We start from the raw sequence: 23,653 nt of genomic DNA, 5'->3' as shown, positions 1-23,653 counted from the left end.
ACTTAGGGAGATTTTAAAATGAAGATCCCAGGGCCCAGGTATTCATATTTTTAGAAAGCTCCCCAGATGATGGCCAGGTTTTGGAAAAACTGATCTTTGATCTGAATTTCAGCAGAAAACCATTATCTATGAAGCTTGATATGACTGAATAATCATCAGCAGCTTTGACCATTCTACTTATTTTAAGCCCAGTAAATACAACAAAAACTTATAAAATCTGGTTTTTTACTGATGATGAAGTAAATGGAAAAGAAACATATTACTGGAAATTGCCCTTAATGTTGCTCCCAACTAGTCTTCAGTTTTTCTCCCAAAAAAGATACTTTTGTGGGAGGCATAGCTTTTCAAAAGAGAAAAATTGTGTATTCATTTCATATTTTGAATATTTTACTGCCTTTAAGATAACATGACCTTGAAAATAAATGGAATTATGGAAGCTTCTCTAAATATGACATGTTTCTTCTATCAGTGTTCTCATTTCACTTATGGAACCTTAACAAAATATAGGATCTATATACCAATTATTTAAGTTGATTTTATCAAAGGTACAATGACCTAGACTTAAATGAAATCCAAATAAAATATGTACTTTAAATACTAAATAATATTCCTTTTTATGTTTGCTTTTAAAATAAAGAACAAATATAATTTCTACGTATGGCCAAATTGTATATATCAAACACATCCATATATATAAATGAATGTGAGTACATCTATGTGTGTGTGTGTGTGTGTGTGTGTATATATATATATATATATGCATGTGTCTTATTTTATTAAAAACATGTACCACCCGGAAAAAAAATTAGCATGATGAAATAGGCACAACATACATTATATCAGACGCCAAAAATTAGAAACAGTAGTGTTCCAATAGCATTAGTACCAGCAAAAAGATAACCAACAGCTAATCTGGCAGAAACATCAGAAGCTGTATGTGTTTAAATTAAGAACAATTTAGCGGCCTGGGTTTTCCAAACCCACAAAATACTAGTGTAAATCAGCATAAGTCAATCTGAATTTAGTCCACTGCTATCTTCCCTCTAAATTTAGGATTACATTCCACTGGAGTTTCATGAGGAATTCCTTTTGAATTTACTGTATTCCTCTATGCTTAGAGCCATCTGTGTAACTATAAATGGTGAACCACATCTGGCTCCATTTTCTTTGTAAGGGCTGTGTACATGATTAAATCTGCATATGAGAACAGTCTTTGAGAACTTTTTATTCATGAAAATGTTTTTGTATATTGCCTATAGTGACAACTGAAGAGGGATCATAGTTAGTTTTTGTACACATTTCACTGTTACATGATGTTGCAGGACTGATCAAATGTCAGCCTGCAGTGGAATGCCCATTGCTGCTTGTGGTCACCAGCATGTCCACTGGCAGACATGGGTCAGCATACCGTAAACACACACCCTTGATCAAAACCTTATGAAGATCTAAATAAAGCCAAAGAGTTCATCTGCTTCCTACGATCTTTCCTCTTATAGAAGAAATTCCATTTGTTCAATGTTCAAGGGCATCCTAATGTGAGAGATAGGAAAGAATAAACTGTAAATCATCCATAAAGAAATAGACAGTGGCTGGGTACAGTGGCTCATGCCTGTAATTCCAATGTTTCGGGAGGCTGAGGCAGGAGGATGGCTTGAGCCCAGGAGTTCAACACCAGCCTAGGGAACATAGAGAGATCCCATCTCTATAAAAAATAAAATTAAAGGCTGAGTGTGGTGTGTGGTGGCTCATGCCTGTAATCCGAGCACTTTGGGAGGCCGAGGTGGGCGGATCACTTGAGGTCAGGAGTTTGAGACCAGCCTGGCTAACATGGTAAAACCCCGTCTCTACTAAAAATACAAAAAGTAGGCAGGTATGGTGGCACACACGTGTAATCCCAGCTACTCAGGAGGCTGACACAGGAGAATCGCTTGAACCTGGGAGGCAGGGGTTGCAGTGAGCCAAGACTCTGCCACTATACTCCAGCCTGGGTGACAGGGCGAGATTCTGTCTCAAAAAAACAATAAAAAAGAATAATAAAATTGAAAATTAGACAGGTATGGTGGCACATGCCTGTAGTCCTAGCTACTTGGGAGGCTGAGGTGGGAGGATTGCTTGAGTCCAGGAGGTCGAGATTGCAGTGAACTATGATTGCGCCACTGCCCTCCAGCCTGGACAACAGAGCAAGATCCTGTCTCTCTCTCTCCTTTTTTGTTTTTTTTTTTTTTAAATCATAGGTACTTTATTTAGGGCCTAATGAAAATTAAATTCATATTTACATCAGGATATTTCACTTACTGAAAGAAGATGATGCCCCAAATGTACTTGGAGTTTGATTTCTGTGAAGCATAAGCTGCTCATATTTGATCACATGAGATTTTATGGTTTCTAGAAGGTTACAGGGCACAGATGCTCACTTTACAGAAACAGAACACAGAGCATCTATGGGTGTCAGCAGTGCTCTTTTACATTTTGAGAAGTAGATGACTATCACATAATAAAAACTTGATCCACCCGATTCTTAAAAAGGTTAATATCATCTTAAAAACTAGATGAATACCTTTTAAAAACAGACATTGTATTAGTGTCTCTCAAGGATTTAATACCTCAAAATCACATTCAACAGATTTTTTTGGACCCAGTCTCAAATTAACTGAATCAGAGTTGGATGGTATGGGGGCAGAGGGAGGGGTGCAGATGGATAGGCAAAGAAGCTCTGAAGAGGTGGTGAAATCTACATTTTAATAAGTTTTCCAGGTTATTTGCATACATTATAGTTTAGGAACCATTGCATTTATCAGTTACATGGCCCCAACACTAACTAACTTCAAAAGTGAAGCACAGCATTACCAAATTATAGCATAACATAATACTGTATTACATACCACAGTATAGAGTTTCTCTCTGACCCAATAGAAAGATATAGTTGCAAAAAATGTATTCTGAACTTTTAAACTAAACATTTCTTAAAGTTATACTTACTTCTTGGCAGTGTATCAAAAGTATTTTAGCATATTAAAAAAGGTTCACACTAAAATGTAACATGAGCGTTTTATCTTCCCAGATGATTCTCTAATATGTCATATGTCAAGTAATAAACACATTCAAAATTTCATTTGAAAAAGAAAGATGAGAATGCAATCTGCAAATCATATTTTTCTCCTGAAAACTAGTCAATTTTGAATAACAAACAAATGCTGTCCTTTTAAAAACATGTTATCATTATGACTAAGCAAACAGGGAGTATGTGTAGTTTTTGATGAACATTAGTTGTTGGCAATAATGAATAGAGTGTCATGAAACAAAAGAGCTGTAAAGAATCTCAGAGACAATGCGGACTTTTGTTGAATTTCTCCAACTACACTTCTAAAATGTATCATATATTTCAAAAACACTATATTAGAGAATTCTGTAGTTCTGTTGACTATTATGTGTGTTTGCTGGGTTTTGTGCTTATGTTACATTAATTTTTCTTTTGACATTAAATGTTTTGACACTCACTACACACATTTACTTCCATATATCTCACATAAACTTCACGTGTGAGCAGCATAATGAAGTCTGCTTTCAGTGTGACAGGAAAAAAATGTTAGCGTAAGCATAAAACACTGAAAAAAAAAACCCTTCAAATTTATACTCTGAGATCATCTTCTAATATGGAAAGATAAATTTTGTGGTGGGAAAGTAAATATGAGAAAAACATGACTTTCTCAAAATTTCATTTATACATTATTCCCAGCTAAGTTTGATTTTTTTTTTATTCCAAGTAAGTATGTTCAGCAAATTTTCAAACTGGGGAGAAGTAGAAAATTTGGAAGTAATGGCCATATGGCACTATTTTCTTCTATTTAGACTACGTAAATTATTTGAAATCGTAAGATACTGAAGATATATGTAAATCAGCAAGAATTTCTGGATGTATAACAGTTCTGTTATTCCATGAATGTTTCCCTTCCACATATACAATTTTCCAATGCAATTAAAATCAGATAGTGAAGCATAACAAAAAACGAATTCAAGCTTTAGAGTTAGAAAATATCTGGGTTTTAGTTCTAAACTAGAGTCTCAGCAATGCTGTGTGACTCTGCACAAGTCTTAATTTTTCTGGAATCCCAATTTCCTCATTTATAAAAGAGGGATGATATCTTCTCTAATAGGGTACTGTGCAATTTGTATACTGACATTTAAACTTTTCAAACACACATATGATTTTAACTGGTGTCTGAATCTACTGTTGGTAACCCTTAATATAATCAGTCACTGTACAAAGATAGTCCCCACAAGTAGGTAAATAACATAGATGATACAAACTACTGAAATAATGCCTACGTTAATTTAGGTAACTTTTCAGAAGTAAATCAAAATAAAAGCCTATCCCAACACTCCTTGGGTATAATTTGTTCAATTTACAAAATGTAAATTTAATTGATAAAAAATAAGAGAAAAAGCTAAAAAGTTAAAGAAGCACTTGTAGCTCAAATGGTTATTTTCTGAGGTTTCAGCACATGACCAGTAGAAGTAGCTGTTGAATATCAGCTATAACATATGTATTTAAGTATATATTACATTTGCTTTCACGTAAACCTATATTTATCATTATCAGTATCATATACTAAAAAGACTTAAAATTACACACACACACACACACACACACAGAGATATCTGTAACACTTAACCAAACTTAGATGTGGAGTATAATTTTGTTTCTAATATTACCAGAAAGGATTAATTTCTAAAATACCATAATTATGAAGTAGATTAAGAAACAAAATTGAAGCAGCCCTTTAAAATGTATCTTGAGATAAAGATGCTTGTGTTTCTCTTTTTTATTTATTTATTTTATTATTATTATACTTTAAGTTTTAGGGTACATGTGCACAATGTGCAGGTTTGTTACATATGTATACATGTGCCATGTTGGTGTGCTGCACCCATTAACTCGTCATTAAGCATTAGGTATATCTCCTAATAAAGATGCTTGTGTTTCTCTTTATAAGGAACAGAAACAATTGTAAGTGAGCACCTCTGTTTTTCCCTAACAGAATAACTCTCAGTTAATAAGCTGGGGAGTCCAGGAAAGAGACCAAAAGAGGTTCAAATACAAGCTCTATTACTTTATACATTTAAAAGGTATGGGCTGGGTGCAGCGGCTCACCCCTGTAATCTCAGCATTTTCGGAGGCTGAGGCAGGAGGGTCACTTGAGCCCAGGAGTTCAAGATCAGCCTGAGCAATACAGAAAGAACTCATCACTACCAAAAAATTAAAAAAATTAGTCTGACATGGTGGCGTGTGCCTGTGGTCCCAGTTGCTCAGGCTGCTGAGGTGGGAGGATTGAGCCCAGGAAGTTGAGGCTGCAGTGAGCCATGATTGCGCCACTGTACTCCAGCTTGGGCGACTGAGACACTGTCTCAAAAAAAAGAGGTAGGAAGTGCCACTTAATGTTACTTAATTTTGCTTCATCTTCCTTGTCTGCAAAATGGGAATTTATAATACATACATTTCAGGGTGCTGTGAACAATTTATAACAATAAATGTAGAGTATCTAGCACGGTGTCAGTTTATAGTTAGTGTTCAATAAAAGCAGTTTACTAGCAACAAAGTGATATGGTTTTCTTAGTGGTGATAGGCTACTGCTTAGGTTAAACAACTTATTACCAATGCCTTTAAAAACCTTGTATTTCCTTTATACAGTTTGCATATTCCTTGCTATCATTTGTTGCTAATTCTTTGATCAACATGATCTATTCTGACAACAGCAAATGCTTACATATAAAACAGCTCAAACAAGACAATGAAAGAACACATGGAATCACGATTTACCTGTCATAAAGTTTATCATAGTTTTCCTTTAAAAGTTCCCGTTCCTTTTCTAAATCATTAATTCTATCCTGCAGCTAAAATGAAAATAAAATTACATATTAAGTAAATGTTATATAAAACCACTTGGGGGTAAAAAAAAAAACATAAAAAAACTCTATATGAGAGGAGGTTAACATGTTTTAACCTCGATTGCTAAATGGTAGCTGCTAACCAGACCACTTATATTGTCTGCATTTAATTCAGCATTGATTCTTTCCAAGTTGTTAGATAAACGTGAAATTAATATTCCTGTTTTAATTTAGTAGAAACGTATGCACTGCTTTATGCAATATGTGCCAGAAGTCATTAAAGAATATGTTAAGAGCTTGCTATGTCCCGGGAAACATAGTATTTTTTACTTTTCACCATGATAACTTCTGTAATTATATTCATTTTGTATTAATTTACAATTAGCCCATAAAAAATTAAAAGGATTAACTTTTTTTTGGTTCATGGTTCAAATTGTGTTGTTAATCACAATTTACTCTGAAGATACAATTTCTCACATTATCTAAAATTTATAAATAGCTACTAGCACATTTTGTGAATAAATGAATAAACAAATAAAGTTACATACTGTTTTAGCCCATGAATAGTATTTTCAGAAATAAATGGAGTAATAATTACATCCCTCTGACTAAAATGTGGATTTCTGTACTCTAGTATATATTTTTAAGTTTTATTCATAAGTATATTTTGCAGTCACAACTTTTCCCTGTGGATCAGAGTACTCTTAAACTTTATTTCCATTTTCAAAATTCTCTTTTGATGCTAGTATGAGACAGTAAAAGATTCTCCCAAGATCAGAACAGAATGCAGGCATCTTATTTCACTTCCATTCTCCTTGGGAACAAACTTAACAGGCTACAGAAAATACTACGATAATAGGAAGATGAGTTGTCAAACAACTTCCTAAAAAAAATTAGGTAATTTCACAAAATTACTGATATTGCAGAATACAACAGCCATCTCCTCAGAAACAGATAAAGTCCTGTTATTTTGTTTTAGTATCTCAAATGATTAATGAGCTGTTATGGTTGAGAAAGTTAAGTTCCACAGGTAATCTGGCATCAGTTTCAAAATGTTGGTTTCATTTTACTCAAGGATCTTTAATCCTTTGGGTAAACAGTGGATCTTGCCATATTTGCAAGTACAGTTAAACACTGATTTGCCATTCATATATTAACTACTATATTTTGCTGTGCTCAAAACACCATGTATATAACTTATAATTTTAAATAAGCAAAATTTTGAAATGTCTCTATTTTACTTTTTCAAAACAGTTACCAAGAAGTTGTAATGCAACAGATGGCTAAACTCTTTGGGAGCTTACCTCTTCTATTCTTCTTTCAGAAAACTTCATAGAATGTAATTGTTTCTCAAGACTGCAGCATTTTAAACGCTGCTCTTTAAGTTGCATGTTTAAGTCATCCCCATTTGCCATCAAAGCATCGTGGCTGATTCTGAGAGTTCTTTGCTTCTAAAAGATAAAAAGAACATCTTTTAAACATTATTTTTGGTTATGACTAATCATTAGACTAAATGATTACAATTCTGTAAATGAATTTACTCCTGAAGTTCACCTTATACAGATTATTTTTTACCTAACAAATGATGTATATGTGCTACTTATCCGTAGGAGACACTGAACATGTGTGTGACATGGGGAAGAAAATACAGGGTTAACTTAGCATAGAGTCACATATTTTATTTCCTCCTAGTTTTTGACTTATTGATGGTGATCAGCAAGTAAATTCGTTTTAACAATAACTTTTTTTCTTTTTGCTGTGGTTACATTGGTTGGACACGCTGTCTAAAAATGCTGTAGCATGGGTCAAAAATGCTGACCACAGATATTTGAACTGAAGGGATTCGCTGCCACATCGTATAAATAGCCCTGAATGGTTAGCTTTTAATTTGCATACAATTAAGTTAAAATTTCCAATTTAGTAAAATAGTTATGAATTTTTCTTAATTTTTAAAAAATGGTCTATTTATGACCATGCTGTAAATTCAATTTTATATACTTTAATGTCACATAGATTTTTTTAAATAAAAAAGGTAATCACATTAAAGTCTTTTCATAGAGACCATATAACCATAACATGCAATGCCTCACCTGCTAACTAAAATCTCTCAAGTCTTACTGAAGTTTTTCTTCACTCATTTAAATGAAACAGGGCTATTGAGCCATTCAGGTCAATTTTCGTTAATCTTCAGCCATCTTCTTCTAGGCTCCACACTTCACTGAGGCTGTTGGGCTTAACCTCTCAATTTTTTACCCTATGTCAACTTCCAAAAGAGCTGACTGTACTACAGCAGACACCTGTTACTGTTGGTATTTAAACTAATACCTGGGTTCACTGTTAAATAGAAATCAAAATTGTCAAAGTGATGAGAATGTAAAATCGTTTTTCAATTCCTTTCTTAATTCTTAATCTTAGAAATGGCTTTCAACCATAGGGATTTTTAAATTTTCCTTCTTCTAACATCTGTAGATAGCACTATCATTCTCACTCTCTAATCAGTCTCCTCTTTTACAAATTCTCATATTTATGCAGAAGTAATTACCACTTGGCATTTAAAGAGGTTCCTGCAGGATGGAAAACAAAATCCCCAGAGCATGGCTAAAAAATATTTAACTATTGAATTCAACAGTGAATTTAGGCTTCAGATGACCCTTTGCTTTGCATCAGTCTACTGCTCTCCTTGTCTCGGGACTTCAAAGAAAGTATTACTTCACATAAATTCTGTTCAACTGGAATGCCTTGGAGTTCATTAATTCCAGAACCTATGTTAATTATGCAGTGCCAACAAATAGAAGCCCTCAGATGGCATATTCCTGTGGGGTTATAGTCCTTGTTAAAACAACCATAGGCATAAAGAATCCCAAGTATTGTCAACCTGAAAGGTTAAGGTTTAAAGTAAATACACTGATAGTTGACATTAAGAGTAATCAAGTATTTTCAGGTAATGGTAGTGATCAAGAAAGAAAAAAAATTCAAATCAAAGAAACTTTTAACGGAACATGATTACTGACCTATTCATTACTTTGGTCTATTGCCAATAATTTTATAAATGCTTCAAATTGAAGATATATGCAAATATAGCAAAACTTCAGTGCTATGTGTCCATAATAAATTCAGATAAAAGGAGTCAAAAATAAATTTCCTTGGTAGAAGATGATTTATAATAAATATGGTTATTATTTTAAGATGACACAGATATTTATAAAAAGTCCAAGCAGTTAATTATTTCTTTAGTGCTTGAGTTATAAATAATAAACAAGATATTAAGGGAAATGATATACATTTGTGAATACAAAAAACAATCTTTAAAAATTACGTTTAGTGTTATGATCATTCTACGTTTAAAAAAACAACTTGAATACTACTTTTGAATCCTTTGCAGCTCTGTAACATCGTAATAAAATAAATTATCACTATACCTCTTGAAGCTGAATAAATTTTCCTTCCATTGCTGAAAGAGCATTGCTTTTCTCCACTAGCTGTTTATGAAGCTTAATCATTTCTACATTGTCCCGAATATTTGACCTTCAGAGTTGTGTTTAAGAAAAAGAAAGAAGTAAAAAATGCAAGTTAGAAGAAAGAAAATCTATGGTGGAATCACAATTTTTCAATTAATGTTACATACAAAATATTTATATACTTGTACATCAGTCAATGAGGTTTTTGGATTATTATAAATGCAGAACAGATTAATTATTTAAAACAAACCAATAATCATTCCTGAACTTTCATAACCTCAAACTCACAAAGTTTGAAGGGAGCCCCCCAAACTTCATGACTATGTTACCTCTACAGTTGATAACATGGATTTACAATCATTTTATAGCATCCTGAAAGATGGCACAAAAACACAATAGTTTTTAGTATAGCAATGGTACCATTACCAAACTTCACACTTATTTTAAGGAGGACTATCATGCTACTTTTCCCTAAATGAAAAATATGCAATACAGCCATTCATCTTTCTACAACTCTCTCGATGCAAATGGCATCATAAGATCACCATTTATTGGAGTTTCCTCTTGGAGTTTTAAACTTTTCAAAATATTTGCAAAAAAAGTAACTTGGCATTTTATACTAATAATGCCCAAAGCTGGCATTTAAATATGTTGCAGATGTGCCTTTAGCTGTAAGAGATCATTTGATGTCCACAGGGTATATAGAAACCTTATATGTTACAATACTATTTTGTATTTTTCCCACTGAGATTAAAGCAAATGCAAAATTTAACAGGAAGATCTTGTTAAAGGTTAATCATAGATCTAAATGAGTACCTGTTTTCAAAAGGCATTTATTTTCTTGACGGAGAAAAGTTCCTTAATTTAATACATTTTATATTAAAAAATATTTTGTTAATTTTGAAGCTACATTTCAGAGTTCACTTTTAGGAAAAATATATGTAAAAAATTTAAAATCAGAGAGTTCAATATTTAAAGTAAGAGATTTTACTTTTAAAACTTATCTAGTGTACACATATTGGAAAAATTGTCATAATGCCCTACTGGAACCAGAAAATGGACTACAAAGCTCACACATCTGTAAACCAGCTGAGGACTTGAAATACTTAATTTTCCTCTTTGATATTTGAAAGTTCATTTTATTTTGGCATTGGACAGTTAGTTGTCCTCACACAGAAGATAAACAAGCCCATGAATCCGAATTTTGCCCAGGGTACAGTCTTAACACAATGTTAAAATAATTATATGTCTAAAACATGTTATCTAGTAGTTCTGAGCACATATTCAACAATATACTCACTATTATTCACTCAGTATTACCTTTAGTCACTAAAAATACATATATATATAATAAAAAGAGAAAAATACATCTTAAAGTCTAAAGAAAATATTGTTTTCTTTCACATTTAGAAGCCAAAATATAATTTACTTATTTGCCCCAGAATTACTTGGTTTGACCACTCAGCAGTGAATGACATTTATTGATATGTAAGGACAGAATGTGATTCAAATAATTAAAATCTTTTCATATATTTCCAGTTGTCTCTGATATTTTATTTTTGTTTTAAAGTATGATAATTTTTTTTTTTGAGATGGAGTCTCACTCTGTCACCCAGGCTGGAGTGGTAGTGGTGCAATCTCGGCTCACTGCAACCTCCGCCTCCTGGTTTCAAGTGATTCTCCTGCCTCAGCCTCCTGAGTAGCAGGGACTACAGGTGCCTGCCACCACGCCCATCTGATTTTTTGTATTTTTAGTAGAGACGGGGTTTCACTATGTTAGACAGGATGGTTTCCATCTCCTGACCTCATAATCCACCCGCCTCGGCCTCCCAAAGTGCTGGGATTACAGGCGTGAGCTACTGTGCTTGGCCACAGTATGTTGATACTTTTAAGAAGATTCAGATATATTTGAATAATAACCATTAATTACAGTCACAGAATTAAATCTCTATAATCCATTTGGGCACATAGGGTGATAGAAATAACAGCTTTTAATTTTAAATTTTTTTGTAAGGCAAAAACCAGTAAGCATATGTCAAAAACTTTCAGTGGTTTAATTGGTGGGTGCTTTCCCAAATATTTTCCTAAACTCCTTGGAGTTTAAACTTTTCAAAATACTGCCAAAAACAGTGACAGGGCATTTTAAACTGGTAATGCCCAACAGGTGGGCATAAATACAACTTACCACATAGTATTTAGACAACAGCAGTAATGTACTTTAAACAATACCTTAAGTAACAATGTGGTATAATAATGTACTTCAAATAAAAAGTCAGTTTGCTACAGAGTACACCTTTCCTGGGACAATGCTAAACTTGTAAGTCTTTAATAATTACTTTTATGTATCAGTTTTAGGGGCTTTATTATTATGACTTTATTTTTTTTCATGTAACAATGAGAAGAAGAGGATAATCTGTTAAACTAAAAGTGCTAGGTCAGTGATAACATAAAAGTTCAAATCAGCAATGTGATAAATGTGGTCTAGCCTTTAAGAAGATGTGCAATAAAAATTACCTCAAACCCAACAATCAACTTAACATTTTTACATAGATGAAATATGGTACAAGAATAATGGGAGGAGGTAAGAGAGAAAGAGGGAGGGAGATGTCACAAAAAGATGACAAGAAATGTGAGAAGGATGTTGTAGGCAAGATGGAGCGAGGGTGCATAGCTAGGTGACCAATCCTAGACCTCTGTGCTTGCGGAGCAAGGCCTCAGGTTGGTCTTTGAAGAATAGACTTAGGGCTAATTTTATGAGTAATATTTTAAGTGACCTCCACACAGGATTTTTTTGCCCTCTTCTACACACTATGACAGGAATACCAAATCTTCAGGATGATGACATTCTAACAGAAAGAATAATGCATGGTAAAAACATTCAGACATTCAGATGAACTCTGACAGTCATGTACCAAATCATACATGCTGCATTACACATGGTGAAATGATCTGCAAACAGACATCAAGTATACTAATTAAGTGCTTTGTAAAAATAAATTTCTCAAAATTTTCATCAAGGATTTTGAAAAAGTCAGGAATGATTAAGTTGGAAAATGCAGTTTCTTTTCTCTTTCCTTTTTTTTTTTAAAAAAAAACATGATTTAAAATTATGATCAAATCTTATAAAACTATGAGAAGAGTTGCTGGCCCATCTCTAGATTAAAAACAAACTGAAATAAATTAGATTTCATGTCCAAAAAAAAGTAATCCAGCTCAACAACCTGTGTGCCAAGTTTCTCTCATATAATTTGAAACAGTCAAGCAATAAACTCTGAAAAAGGAATTTCTAATGGAAGCCTTGGAAAACACTTGACTCCAGCTTTGCTACTGGGTGCCATAATAAATCCAGAAACCTAAAACCTCAGATACACTGGAGAAGTAAAAACTTTCAGCAGAGCTATGTAATGTATAGTCTAATATGAAAGCTTAAGAAGCAAAAATCTTTGCTCCAGCGAAAGTTTCATATACTTTATTCCCCAGGCATTCAACTCCCCTCCCCCACCCTTTGCCAACATTTCATTCCTTGCTACCATATTATGAAAGCTAAAAAAACTTCTTGAATTTTTGAGATAAAAATGTTATAGTATTTAATGTCATTTAGAAGAGAAGGCTTTAAAACACAGAAGCTAGGCTATGAGATTCTGGGAAGTAGTTAGGTCAAATATTCATGAGATAGAGTGGAGAGACTGTTTTGAGTAATAGTTACAGGCTGACCAAATTTTGGGCATAAGGTTGAAAACAACCTTAGGGTTAAAAAAAGCGCTCTAGAGATTTTCTTTTCAAACAGTGGCAGACATTCTGTAGCTGTATTGTTGAAGGAAATGTAGGTCATTCATAGTTTTTATTACGGATACACAGATAACAATCACCAGCAAGGCTACCCCCTATGACTAGGGCTACAGAAGGCTGCTAGTAAACTGAATAGAATAAGCCTCACTAAAATAGCTGAGGAAAGTCTATTTGAAAGATAACGATTTCGCTCAAAATTGCTACTTAACTTCATAGGTGAAAACAGTGCTCTCTGATTTAAGATTGCTCAAAGGAAAAAAACTGTCTGTGTATGTTTATCTGCCTCTGAATCATTACTTTCCTGTGGTGTTGGGTCAAACTATAAATCAGAACTCAGTATTTTCTTACTCTTACCACCCACAGGAATGGACGGGACAGTTTTATCAGCTCTCTACATGCATAAAATCATACTCAGTGGAAGGGCACTCCCAAAGGCTGGTTGGGGACAGGAAGAACTCAAATCCTGGCTCATCTTCTTATAGGGACCATTTTTACGGTCAAGTTTAATGGATTCCAACTTGAGATTTACAGTAAAAGAAATGGGAATCTGATTTTTTTTTCCTTTTTTTTTTTTTTTTTTAGACGGAGTCTCACTCTGTCATCAAGGCTGGAGTGCAGTGTCGCGATCTCGGCTCACTGCACCCTCTGCCTCCTGGTTCAAGTAATTCTCCTGCCTCAGCCTCCAGAGTAGCTGGGACTACAGGCATGTGCCACCACACTTGGCAGGAACCTTACAGTCAATATTTCAGAAAGCCCAATAAGAAACATAGATTTATTGGCAATGAAGTTGCAAAACTGAACGAATGGTTTTGTGTTGTTTTCATTTTTTGATAGAATTGTGTCAATCCAGTGTCATAACGCAGGTTATTTAACAATTAGCAGAAGGAGTGATTGGCATGATACAGGTCTCTTTGATGAATACACACAGCTAATTTAGTAGGCCAAATCTTTCTGAACACAAGGTCCCTAGAGAGAAAAATAGCTGTTGTTTAAAGGCAGGAAACCATTTACCCATTTCAAACTAATCATTTTACAGTTCAGGTGGCTAACTGAGGCTCACAGAAGTAAAGAATTTGGCCAGAGACCTTAAGTAATGGAGATAACACTCAAATCTCGCTCTAAGAGTTAAATTCTTCCCACTCTTCAAAGTTAAATTCTTCCCACTCTTCTAAGTTTTTTCCTCTAAGATCTTCCTAAGTTTTAACTTTCCCTCCACTATCATGCATACACTCATATATTAGTAACTATTATCCGTGACAATTTCTGTGGTTTATATAAGGTGGCAGGAGGATATGTTAAGTCACTGTCAAGGAAATATCTTAATGTTAATAATAAAAACATGAGGATAAAAGAAATGGTATTACAGTGTGAAAATTTTCATTGGGTGAATTCTAAGCTGTTCAAAATAACAGTCAGAGCATGGTGAATATATTTTAAAAAATGACAGATCACTCCCCTGTGTAGTAAGGTCTGCATGGCTATCCCTGGTCCCAGTTACTCTTCCATCAGAGAACCAGACGTGCCCTTTAAATTAGGGGGTTGGGCAAAAAGGCAAATCCAAACTGAGCAACATTCTGCATACAACTGTCAATGGACTATAAAAGAGTGGGGGACCATTCGAGAATAAAGGATATTTAGATGACATAATAACTAAATGCAACAACACGTGACCCTGGACTGGATCCTAGATCAAAACAAAATAAAACAAAAACAGCTATTACAAAAAGACCAAGCTGCAAAAGACATTATCGGGACAACTGGGGAAATTTGGGTATGGACTGTGTATTAGATGCTGTGGCTATATCATTCATTGTTAAGTGTTCTGAATGTGATAGCTGTATTGTGGTTATGTAGGAGGATGTCCTTCTTCCTAGAAGATACTTACTTGTAACTGTACAGAGGGTGAAGTGATGTATGCACCTAATGGGAGTAAGGAAGGGAGAGATGTGAAGAGAAGGGAAGTGAGGAATGAGTGAGGAGAAGAGAGAGAGGGAGAGGGAGAAGGAGAAATAGGAAGAGGAGATGAGAGATGTTGAGAGAAGAAAAGGGGCTGAGTGAAAGAAGGCTTAAGGAAGAGCAGGCTGAGTGCAAAAACAGGCTTGTTGTACCATTCAAAAAATATGCTAAGGGGTGAAAGGTTATGTGAGTGCTCATTCAACTATTCTTTCCACTTTTCTGAAGGTTTGCAATTTCTCAAAATGAAAAGTTGGGAACAACTTAGAGTGCTAGAAAGTAATCTTGTATCTGGGCAGAGGGGAAAGAGTGAGCCCTTAAAGCCAAGCTGTTTCTTATAATGCATGGCGCAAAAGGCCTCTCTGTTGCGAGATTTGACAGTCGGCTGTCCGTCAAAGGGAAGAAGGCAAGTCAGAGTGTCTGAAATACTTATGGGTTAAATTTCCTCCACTGGGACATTATGGCAGTTACATGATTTCTAATTAAGAAGGTAAACACCCTAACATTTATTTAAAAAAAAACACTTAGTACAAACTAGTTACACATTTGTAAGAGTATAAATATTTTTGGAGTTGAAAAAGGTCAATAAATGGTAAAATCATTCTGATTTTAATGTTCATGTACATGTGTTCACTGGTTACTGCTTTGAATTTAATTTAAGATGGCCTTTTTAATAAGCAGAAAATGTGCATTTTTATATTGTTTAAATTTAATATGGATTTTTCTTCAAAACAACACAGACATTCAGGCTACTTGTAAATGATACAAGATTTTTTGCTAATGAGGCATTATGTAGAACATATGCAAAAATCACAACTCAAGTCTTCCAAAATAGACCACAACAACAGGAAAAAACATGATTTTAATAAAAAAGAGCAGCACTGGGCTTTGACTTCAAAGCAATTAAGGGCTTTGGATAACCAAAAGTTTATGTCAAGCTGATGCCAAACCAAACTGGTCTATTAAACACATACTATGAAGAGTTTCTGTAATATTCTATGAAAAGGCTCTTTGCCATAAATATCAAGCACTGCCACTCTGAAGATTACAACTACGTTAGGTTCATGTTTGAGAACAAGGAGTCCAACATCCAGATCAGACTTCTAGAATTTCAAATCTGAAATAATGTATCCGTGAAAGAAAAGTTTAAATATGTTTCCCATTTTGTGATTTCTCTCTACAGTAAATTATACCAAGTTTTACATTCTCCCTAACATTTTTTTCAGCAGTTTTCCATTAGTCTCAAAAAAATTGCTGTTACATATAAAATTATGAGCTATGTGTAAACATTTAAAAAAGGCATTGAAGATCCTTATTTTAAGCTATTTCCTCAGTTTCAACAACTGTATTTCAAGCAACAATATGCTATTCACTATAGGTATCTTTCCTTCTAAGCAAATAACATGTAGATTTTCAATTTTATAAAATCAGTGAGGTAGGGTACACACTGATTTATTTCTCTGGTCTCTGCAATAAAAGTTTCTTTGCCTGTAATACTCATTTTGTCTCTGCTTTTAATTCTTGATGTGACAAAAATAGACTGCTACAGAGTAAATAATATAGCCCCCTAAGGAGGGACTTACCTCTTCTATGTGTGTGTGTGTTGGTGTCTCTTGTTGGTAATATTTATAGTAGGAAAGTATGTATCCTTGTCTATCACTCTATTTCTTCTGTCGTTCTAGTTTTAGGATTGAAGGACTTTTGGATTTCCCTTTCAGTTAACACTAACTCCTAAATGATCACATCCCTTTGGAAAAGGGAATGGCCAACAGTGTCCACCTTACACTATAGGAACTTGAGAAATGTAACAGGGAAAGCAATCCTTGATAACCCTGTAGTCAGTGGTTCAGTAAAGGTGGGGACTGCCCCAAGCTTGAGCTTGGCCCCTGTGTGAATTTTTATATTCAGGCAATGTCTTAAACATGGCTGCTGGCATTTACTAAGATCACCATATTCAGTGTTGAGGTCTGGTCCTTTAGCACTGCTTCTCACAAGGAACCATTCTTGGTTTTTAAAGTAGGCCAAATCTAAATCTTCTTCCTACAGAAATATGAATAAATCGTAGGTATTCAAGCTTATCCTTTAGCCAGAGGTCAAGTAATATCTCCTAACTTAAATATGATTCTCAAAAATATTCAGGTTTCTTTTGTCTTGCACTTAGAAGGGTATATAATGTCACTAAACATAAAGGATTTCTCATATAATTTAATTTTACACATGTTTTTTAGGAATAGAATTTTTAGAGGTAACACTAATCTAATAAATCTATGAAATATAAAGCTTTTTATATATTTTTAGTCCACTTTTTTTAACAAGTCTCATATTAAGCATCCTTTCTTAGCTTCTTCATATATTACCACATAAGTTTAATTTGTTGAAAGATGAATAAACTCTGAATCTGAAATGAAAAGCTAGAAAATCTTACTTGGTTTTTCTAATAAGAACCTAGGCAAGTGGGCTTCATCCCTGGGATGCAAGGCTGGTTCAACATATGCAAATCAATAAACGTAATCCAGCATATAAACAGAAACAACAACAAAAACCAAATGATTATCTCAATAGATGCAGAAAAGGCCTTTGACAAAATTCAACAACACTTCATGCTAAAAACTCTCAATAAATTAGGTATTGATGGGACGTATCTCAAAATAATAAGAGCTATCTATGACAAACCCACAGTCAATATCATACTGAATGGGCAAAAGCTGGAAGCATTCCCTTTGAAAACTGGCACAAGACAGGGATGCCCTCTCTCACCACGCCCATTCAACATAGTGTTGGAAGTTCTGGCCAGGACAATCAGGCAGGAGAAGGAAATAAAGGGTATTCAATTAGGAAAAGAGGAAGTCAAATTGTCCCTGTTTGCAGATGACATGATTGTATATCTAGAAAACCCCATCGTCTCAGCCCAAAATCTCCTTAAGCTGATAGGCAACTCCAGCAAAGTCTCAGGATACAAAATCGATGTGCAAAAATCACAAGCATTCTTATACACCAATAACAGACTAACAGAGAGCCAAATCATGAGTGAACTCCCATTCACAATTGCTTCAAAGAGAATAAAATACCTAGGAATCCAACTTACAAGGGATGTGAAGGACCTCTTCAAGGAGAACTACAAACCACTGCTCAATGAAATAAAAGAGGATACAAACAAATGGAAGAACATTCCATGCTCATGGGTAGGAAGAATCAATACTGTGAAAATGGCCATACTGCCCAAAGTCATTTATAGATTCAATGCCATCCCCATCAAGCTACCAATGACTTTCTTCACAGAATTGGAAAAAACTACTTTAAAGTTCATATGGAACCACAAAAGAGCCCGCATTGCCAAGTCAATCCTAAGCCAAAAGAACAAAGCTGGAGGCATCATGCTACCTGACTTCAAACTATACTACAAGGCTACAGTAACCAAAACAGCATGGTACTGGTACCAAAACAGAGATATAGATCAATGGAACAGAACAGAGCCCTCAGAAATAATGCCGCATATCTACAACTATCTGATCTTTGACAAACCTGACAAAAACAAGCAATGGGGAAAGGATTCCCTATTTAATAAATGGTGCTGGGAAAACTGGCTAGCCATATGTAGAAGGCTGAAACTGGATCCCTTCCTTACACCTTATACAAAAATTAATTCAAGATGGATTAGAGACTTAAATGTTAGACCTAAAACCATAAAAACCCTAGAAGAAAACCTAGGCAATACCATTTACGACATAGGCATGGGCAAGGACTTCATGTCTAAAACACCAAAAGCAATGGCAACAAAAGCCAAAATTGACAAATGGGATCTAATTAAACTAAAGAGCCTCTGCACAGCAAAAGAAACTACCATCAGAGTGAACAGGCAACCTACAGAATGGGAGAAAATTTTTGCAATCTACTCATCTGACAAACTGCTAATATCCAGAATCTACAATGAACTCAAACAAATTTACAAGAAAAAAACCAACAACTCCATCAAAAAGTGGGCGAAGGATATGAAGAGACACTTCTCAAAAGAAGACATTTATGCAGCCAAAAGACACATGAAAAAATGCTCATCATCACTGGCCATCAGAGAAATGCAAATCAAAACCACAATGAGATAGCATCTCACACCAGTTAGAATGGCGATCATTAAAAAGTCAGGAAACAACAGGTGCTGGAGAGGATGTGGAGAAATAGGAACACTTTTACACTGTTGGTGGGACTGGAAACTAGTTCAACCATTGTGGAAGTCAGTGTGGCGATTCTTCAGGGATCTAGAACTAGAAACACCATTTGACCCAGCCAACCCATTACTGGGTATATACCCAAAGGATTATAAAACATGCTGCTATAAAGACACATGCACATGTATGTTTATTGCGGCACTATTCACAATAGCAAAGACTTGGAACCAACCCAAATGTCCAACAATGATAGACTGGATTAACAAAATGTGTCACATATACACCATGGAATACTATGCAGCCATAAAAATGATGAGTTCATGTCCTTTGTAGGGACATGGATGAAGCTGGAAACCATCATTCTCAGCAAACTATCGCAAGGACAAAAAACCAAACACTACATGTTCTCACTCGTAGGTGGGAATTGAACAATGAGAACACATGGACACAGGAAGGGGAACATCACACACTGGGGCGTGTTGTGGGGTGGGGGGAGGGGGGAGGGATAGCATTAGGAGATATACCTAATGCTAAAAGATGAGTTAATGGGTACAGCACACCAACATGGCACATGTATACATATGTAACTAACCTGCACGTTGTGCACATGTACCCTAAAACTTAAATTATAATAATAATAAAATTAAAAAAAAGAAAAGCTAGATGATATCATTCAGGATATAGGCATGGGCAAAGATTTCACAACGAAGATGCCAAAAGCAATTGCAGCAAAAGCAAAATTGACAAATGGGATCTAATTAAACTAAAGAGTTTCTGCACAGCAAAAGAAACTATGAACAGAGTAAACAGACAACCTACAGAATAGAAGAAAATTTCTGCAATCTATCCATCTGACAAAGATCTAATATCCAGCATCTAGAAGGAACTTAAACAAATTTACAAGAAAAAAAAAGCCAAACAACCCCATTACGAAGTGGGCAAAGGACATGAACAGACACTTCTCAAAAGACATAATGTGGCCAAAAAAAAAAAACATAAAAAAAAAAGCTCAACATCACTGATCATTAGAGAAATGCAAGCCAAAACCACAATGAGGTACCATCTCACACCAGTCAGACTGGTGAGTCAAAAAACAACAGATGCTGGTAAGGTTATGGAGAAAAAGGAACACTTTTACACTGTTGGTGGGAGTGTAATTTGGTTCAACTATTGTGTAAGACTGTGTGGCGATTCCGCAAAGACCTATAGGCAGAAATACCATTCGACGAGGAAATCCCATTACTGGGTATATACCCAAAGGAATATAAATCGTTCTATTATAAAGACACATGCACACGTATGTTCATTGCAGTACCAGTCACAATAGCAAAGATATGAAATTGACCTAAATGCCCATCAATGATAGGCTAGATAAAGAGAATGGAATACTATGCAGCCATAAAAAAGAATAAGATCTTGGCCTTTGCAGGGACATGGATGGAGTCAGAGGCCATTATCCCTCACAAGCTAATGCAGAAACAGGAAACCAAACACTGCATGTTCTCACTTTAAGCGAGAGCTAAATGATGAGAACACATGGACACATAGGGTAGGGGGAACAACACACACTGGGGCCTGTCAGAGGGTGAAGGGTGGGAGGAGGGAAATCATCAGGAAGAATAGCTAGTGGACGCTGGGCTTAATATCTGGGTGACGGGATTATCTGTGCAGCAAACCACCATGGCACACATTTACCTATGTAACAAACCTGCACATCCTGTACATGTACCCCTGAACTTAAAAGTTGGAAATTATAAAAAAAAAAGTTTTTTAATGTCATAGATGAAAAGGCAGCAAGGAGACTATCTACAGGTCCAACTGTAATCTTATCACAGCCAACAGATTGCAGTCCAAACTTGGAATATTAGGGATCTTTTTGGGATTACAAACGTGTACCATATTATGGAATTTACTATCTTTTAAGGTTGAAAAAAGTAATGCTGGACTTACGTATAAGATATGCCAACAGCTGAGTTCTTGTCACCCATACTTCTCTCAGTAGTTATAATCAAATGGTATCAGAACTTCCTGCAATCTTGGCAAATGGGGTAAATGAACAGAGAAAACAAGATGAGGGTGATTTCCACCCACCGGAAGCTGCTTAAAAGCACAGCAGGTTAGGGAAAGCTGTCTTTAGACTAGAGTTCTTGACAGCAGTTAGTAGATCGAGCATAGGCTTATATGAAGAATGTTAAGTAAAAACATGATTTTTAAATACACTAGGTAAATTTATTCTTTTATGGCACATGATAAAGTATTTTAAACTAATTTTGACCTTATCAAAGTGATATTTCTGTTTTAACATACCTTTGATCTGTAGCTTGCTGTTCTCGAAGCTGAAGAAGAGAGAACTCAATTTCATTTTCTTTTCTCCTCAACTGAGTTTTCAGGATCTCAGCCAAGTGCTCTAACTCCTCTATCTGGCCTCTTTGTGACTGAATAACGTTTTCTCTGAAATAAAGAGCCTTTGTAAGAACTTGTAGTTTGAGGAAAAGTTTTCAGTAGTTAAGATCAGTGCAAAGAAACTTCTTCATGAAAAAGAGCAAGCAGAAGTTAAAAAATTTAGTTTAAGTGCCTCTGCACACAGTGAAATAGTAGCAGATTAAATGTGATGATTTGGAAATACATATGGAACAATGCAAGATACTGCTTTTTAAAGATAATGTCCTAGGCAATGGATTGGACTTTGGTTTGATTCAATTGAGTAAGTATTTATTGTGGAGTACACCTACTATGTATGCCACAATCTGGTCTTCAGAATATTTATATGCCTTTGTTCTTTCGTATGTGCACATGTGCTTATAACACCCAAATTAACACTTCAGAGAGAGGTGGCAGGAAATTTGCCAAATATAACTCAGTGGTCTCTGGCATGCATTTTTCTCTATCATGTCTGGCAGCATCATACTGCAATGAGTCTCAGGAACTGGTATAAACGTTGGCTTTTCAGGTGATCATCAGGTAACAAGATTATGTCTAGTCTTTTATTTTCCTGCAGGCTAATCATTACCGTAACTGCTATTAAAAATGTTAAAAAAATTTGAAGACCATATTATTCTTAAGCAACTATCTTAAGTATGATACTGTGTGCCATGTTTTCTCCTCTCATGAAGTATTGTTACTTTTTGATGATCCAGGTGAATGCTTAAAGTGGAACCTTAGCTTCATTTGTGTAACTCACAGACACTGAAACCATGAGGCTTGGATTAACTAGAAAAGTAAGCTAAATGTGGCAGAAGTAACTTTTTTGAAACCATGATATGATGAAGAATGCAGTGCCACAGAATCATACGAAAACAAAATCTGAAATCCATATGTATCTGATAACTCCAAACTTTGATGCCACTCCCCAATTCTTTATTTTTTTTTTAACCAAGAAAAGGGCTAATTGATTCAGGATCTAAAAAAATTACCTGTGATTTTCTGGGAATAAAAATGTTGCCTCTAAATCTTACACTATTCTAACTGACTAGACTTTATGCCATTCCTATGAGGGTAAAATTATAATAAAGAAGACTATTCTATAAATCCTTCCATTGAGGCAGCTGGATAAGTTCTTCATTTTCCTTTTTCTGAGAACATGTTATATAACATCTGTTGTTACCCTACAGAACATAGCTGTATTTCAGTGGAGCAAACTGTTTACATATAGCCCAGTTTGGTTTAAAATAAAGGAAAGGGAAGGATAAAAAAAAAAAGACATTATCAATAACCAAAGTTCTCAAATGACCACAAAAAAGAACACATACAAATTTCTTATTTCTCCTCTGGCTTCTTCAAGTAAACTGTTGCCATATTTTGTAAACATGGGATGTAGAGTTTCTGCTACATCTACATCTTGGAATTTTATACCTAAAAACAAAGTAATAAAATATGATTATAGAATTGAAGTTAGAAAAGAAGGATCTTTGATTTGCTATAATAAGGATATTTATAATAAAATCTCTTATTAAGTATTAAGAGGTATGTGTTTTATAGTACATAGAATTAGAAATACTGCCAAAGGAAATATGTGATCTCAGCCACCAGTAGGCATTAAATAAAACACAGCAGCAAGTATTGCTCATTTTACAAATCTACCTAGAAATCAAATTACCTAGAAATAATTTTATTCAACTTAAGATTTAGACTCCTGCAGTAATTTCTGAAATAAATCAGTCTTCTATTCAAGTTTTAACAAGGTAAATAGGTTATAAAAACTTGATTTTTCCCCAGTGTTTGTGATAAGGGTTTTTTTAATTTTTAAATTACTCATTCATATTCCTTGCCCTTAAATGTTTAAGTAAAAATGTTTTCTGTATTTTGATTTATTCCACCCCAATAAGAAAATCCCTATTTACGAAAAGGTACTTTGAGAATGGATCATCGCAAGAATTCCTTTAAATAAAACATTTCCCTGCTGCA

At 34.8% G+C, this 23,653-nt stretch overlaps 1 protein-coding gene across 9 annotated transcripts in view; it reads right to left on the bottom strand.

Moving 5' to 3' along the window:
• The window catches only part of RPGRIP1L (RPGRIP1 like), a 100,203-nt gene that overhangs the window by 63,409 nt on the left and 13,141 nt on the right, over positions 1-23,653 (bottom strand). For 8 of the 9 annotated variants that reach the window (XM_055232687.2, XM_055232686.2, XM_063612685.1 and 5 more), the window contains 5 exons: positions 22,999-23,101; positions 21,557-21,700; positions 9,306-9,411; positions 7,191-7,337; positions 5,819-5,892 (listed from right to left, as the gene is read on the bottom strand). In XM_055232687.2, coding sequence (XP_055088662.1) covers positions 5,819-5,892; positions 7,191-7,337; positions 9,306-9,411; positions 21,557-21,700; positions 22,999-23,101 — 574 coding nt within the window. Of the gene's footprint in view, positions 1-5,818; positions 5,893-7,190; positions 7,338-9,305; positions 9,412-21,199; positions 21,285-21,556; positions 21,701-22,998; positions 23,102-23,653 lie in introns of those variants that run through there. The other variant, XM_055232689.2, reaches the window with a different exon arrangement.

This window comes from Symphalangus syndactylus, chromosome 11 (assembly GCF_028878055.3).
Source record: "Symphalangus syndactylus isolate Jambi chromosome 11, NHGRI_mSymSyn1-v2.1_pri, whole genome shotgun sequence".
In the NCBI taxonomy this organism is placed as follows: Eukaryota; Metazoa; Chordata; class Mammalia; order Primates; family Hylobatidae; genus Symphalangus; species Symphalangus syndactylus.
The sequence above is the reverse complement of the archived record's forward strand: the minus strand, read 5'-3'. Positions and strand labels throughout refer to the sequence as shown.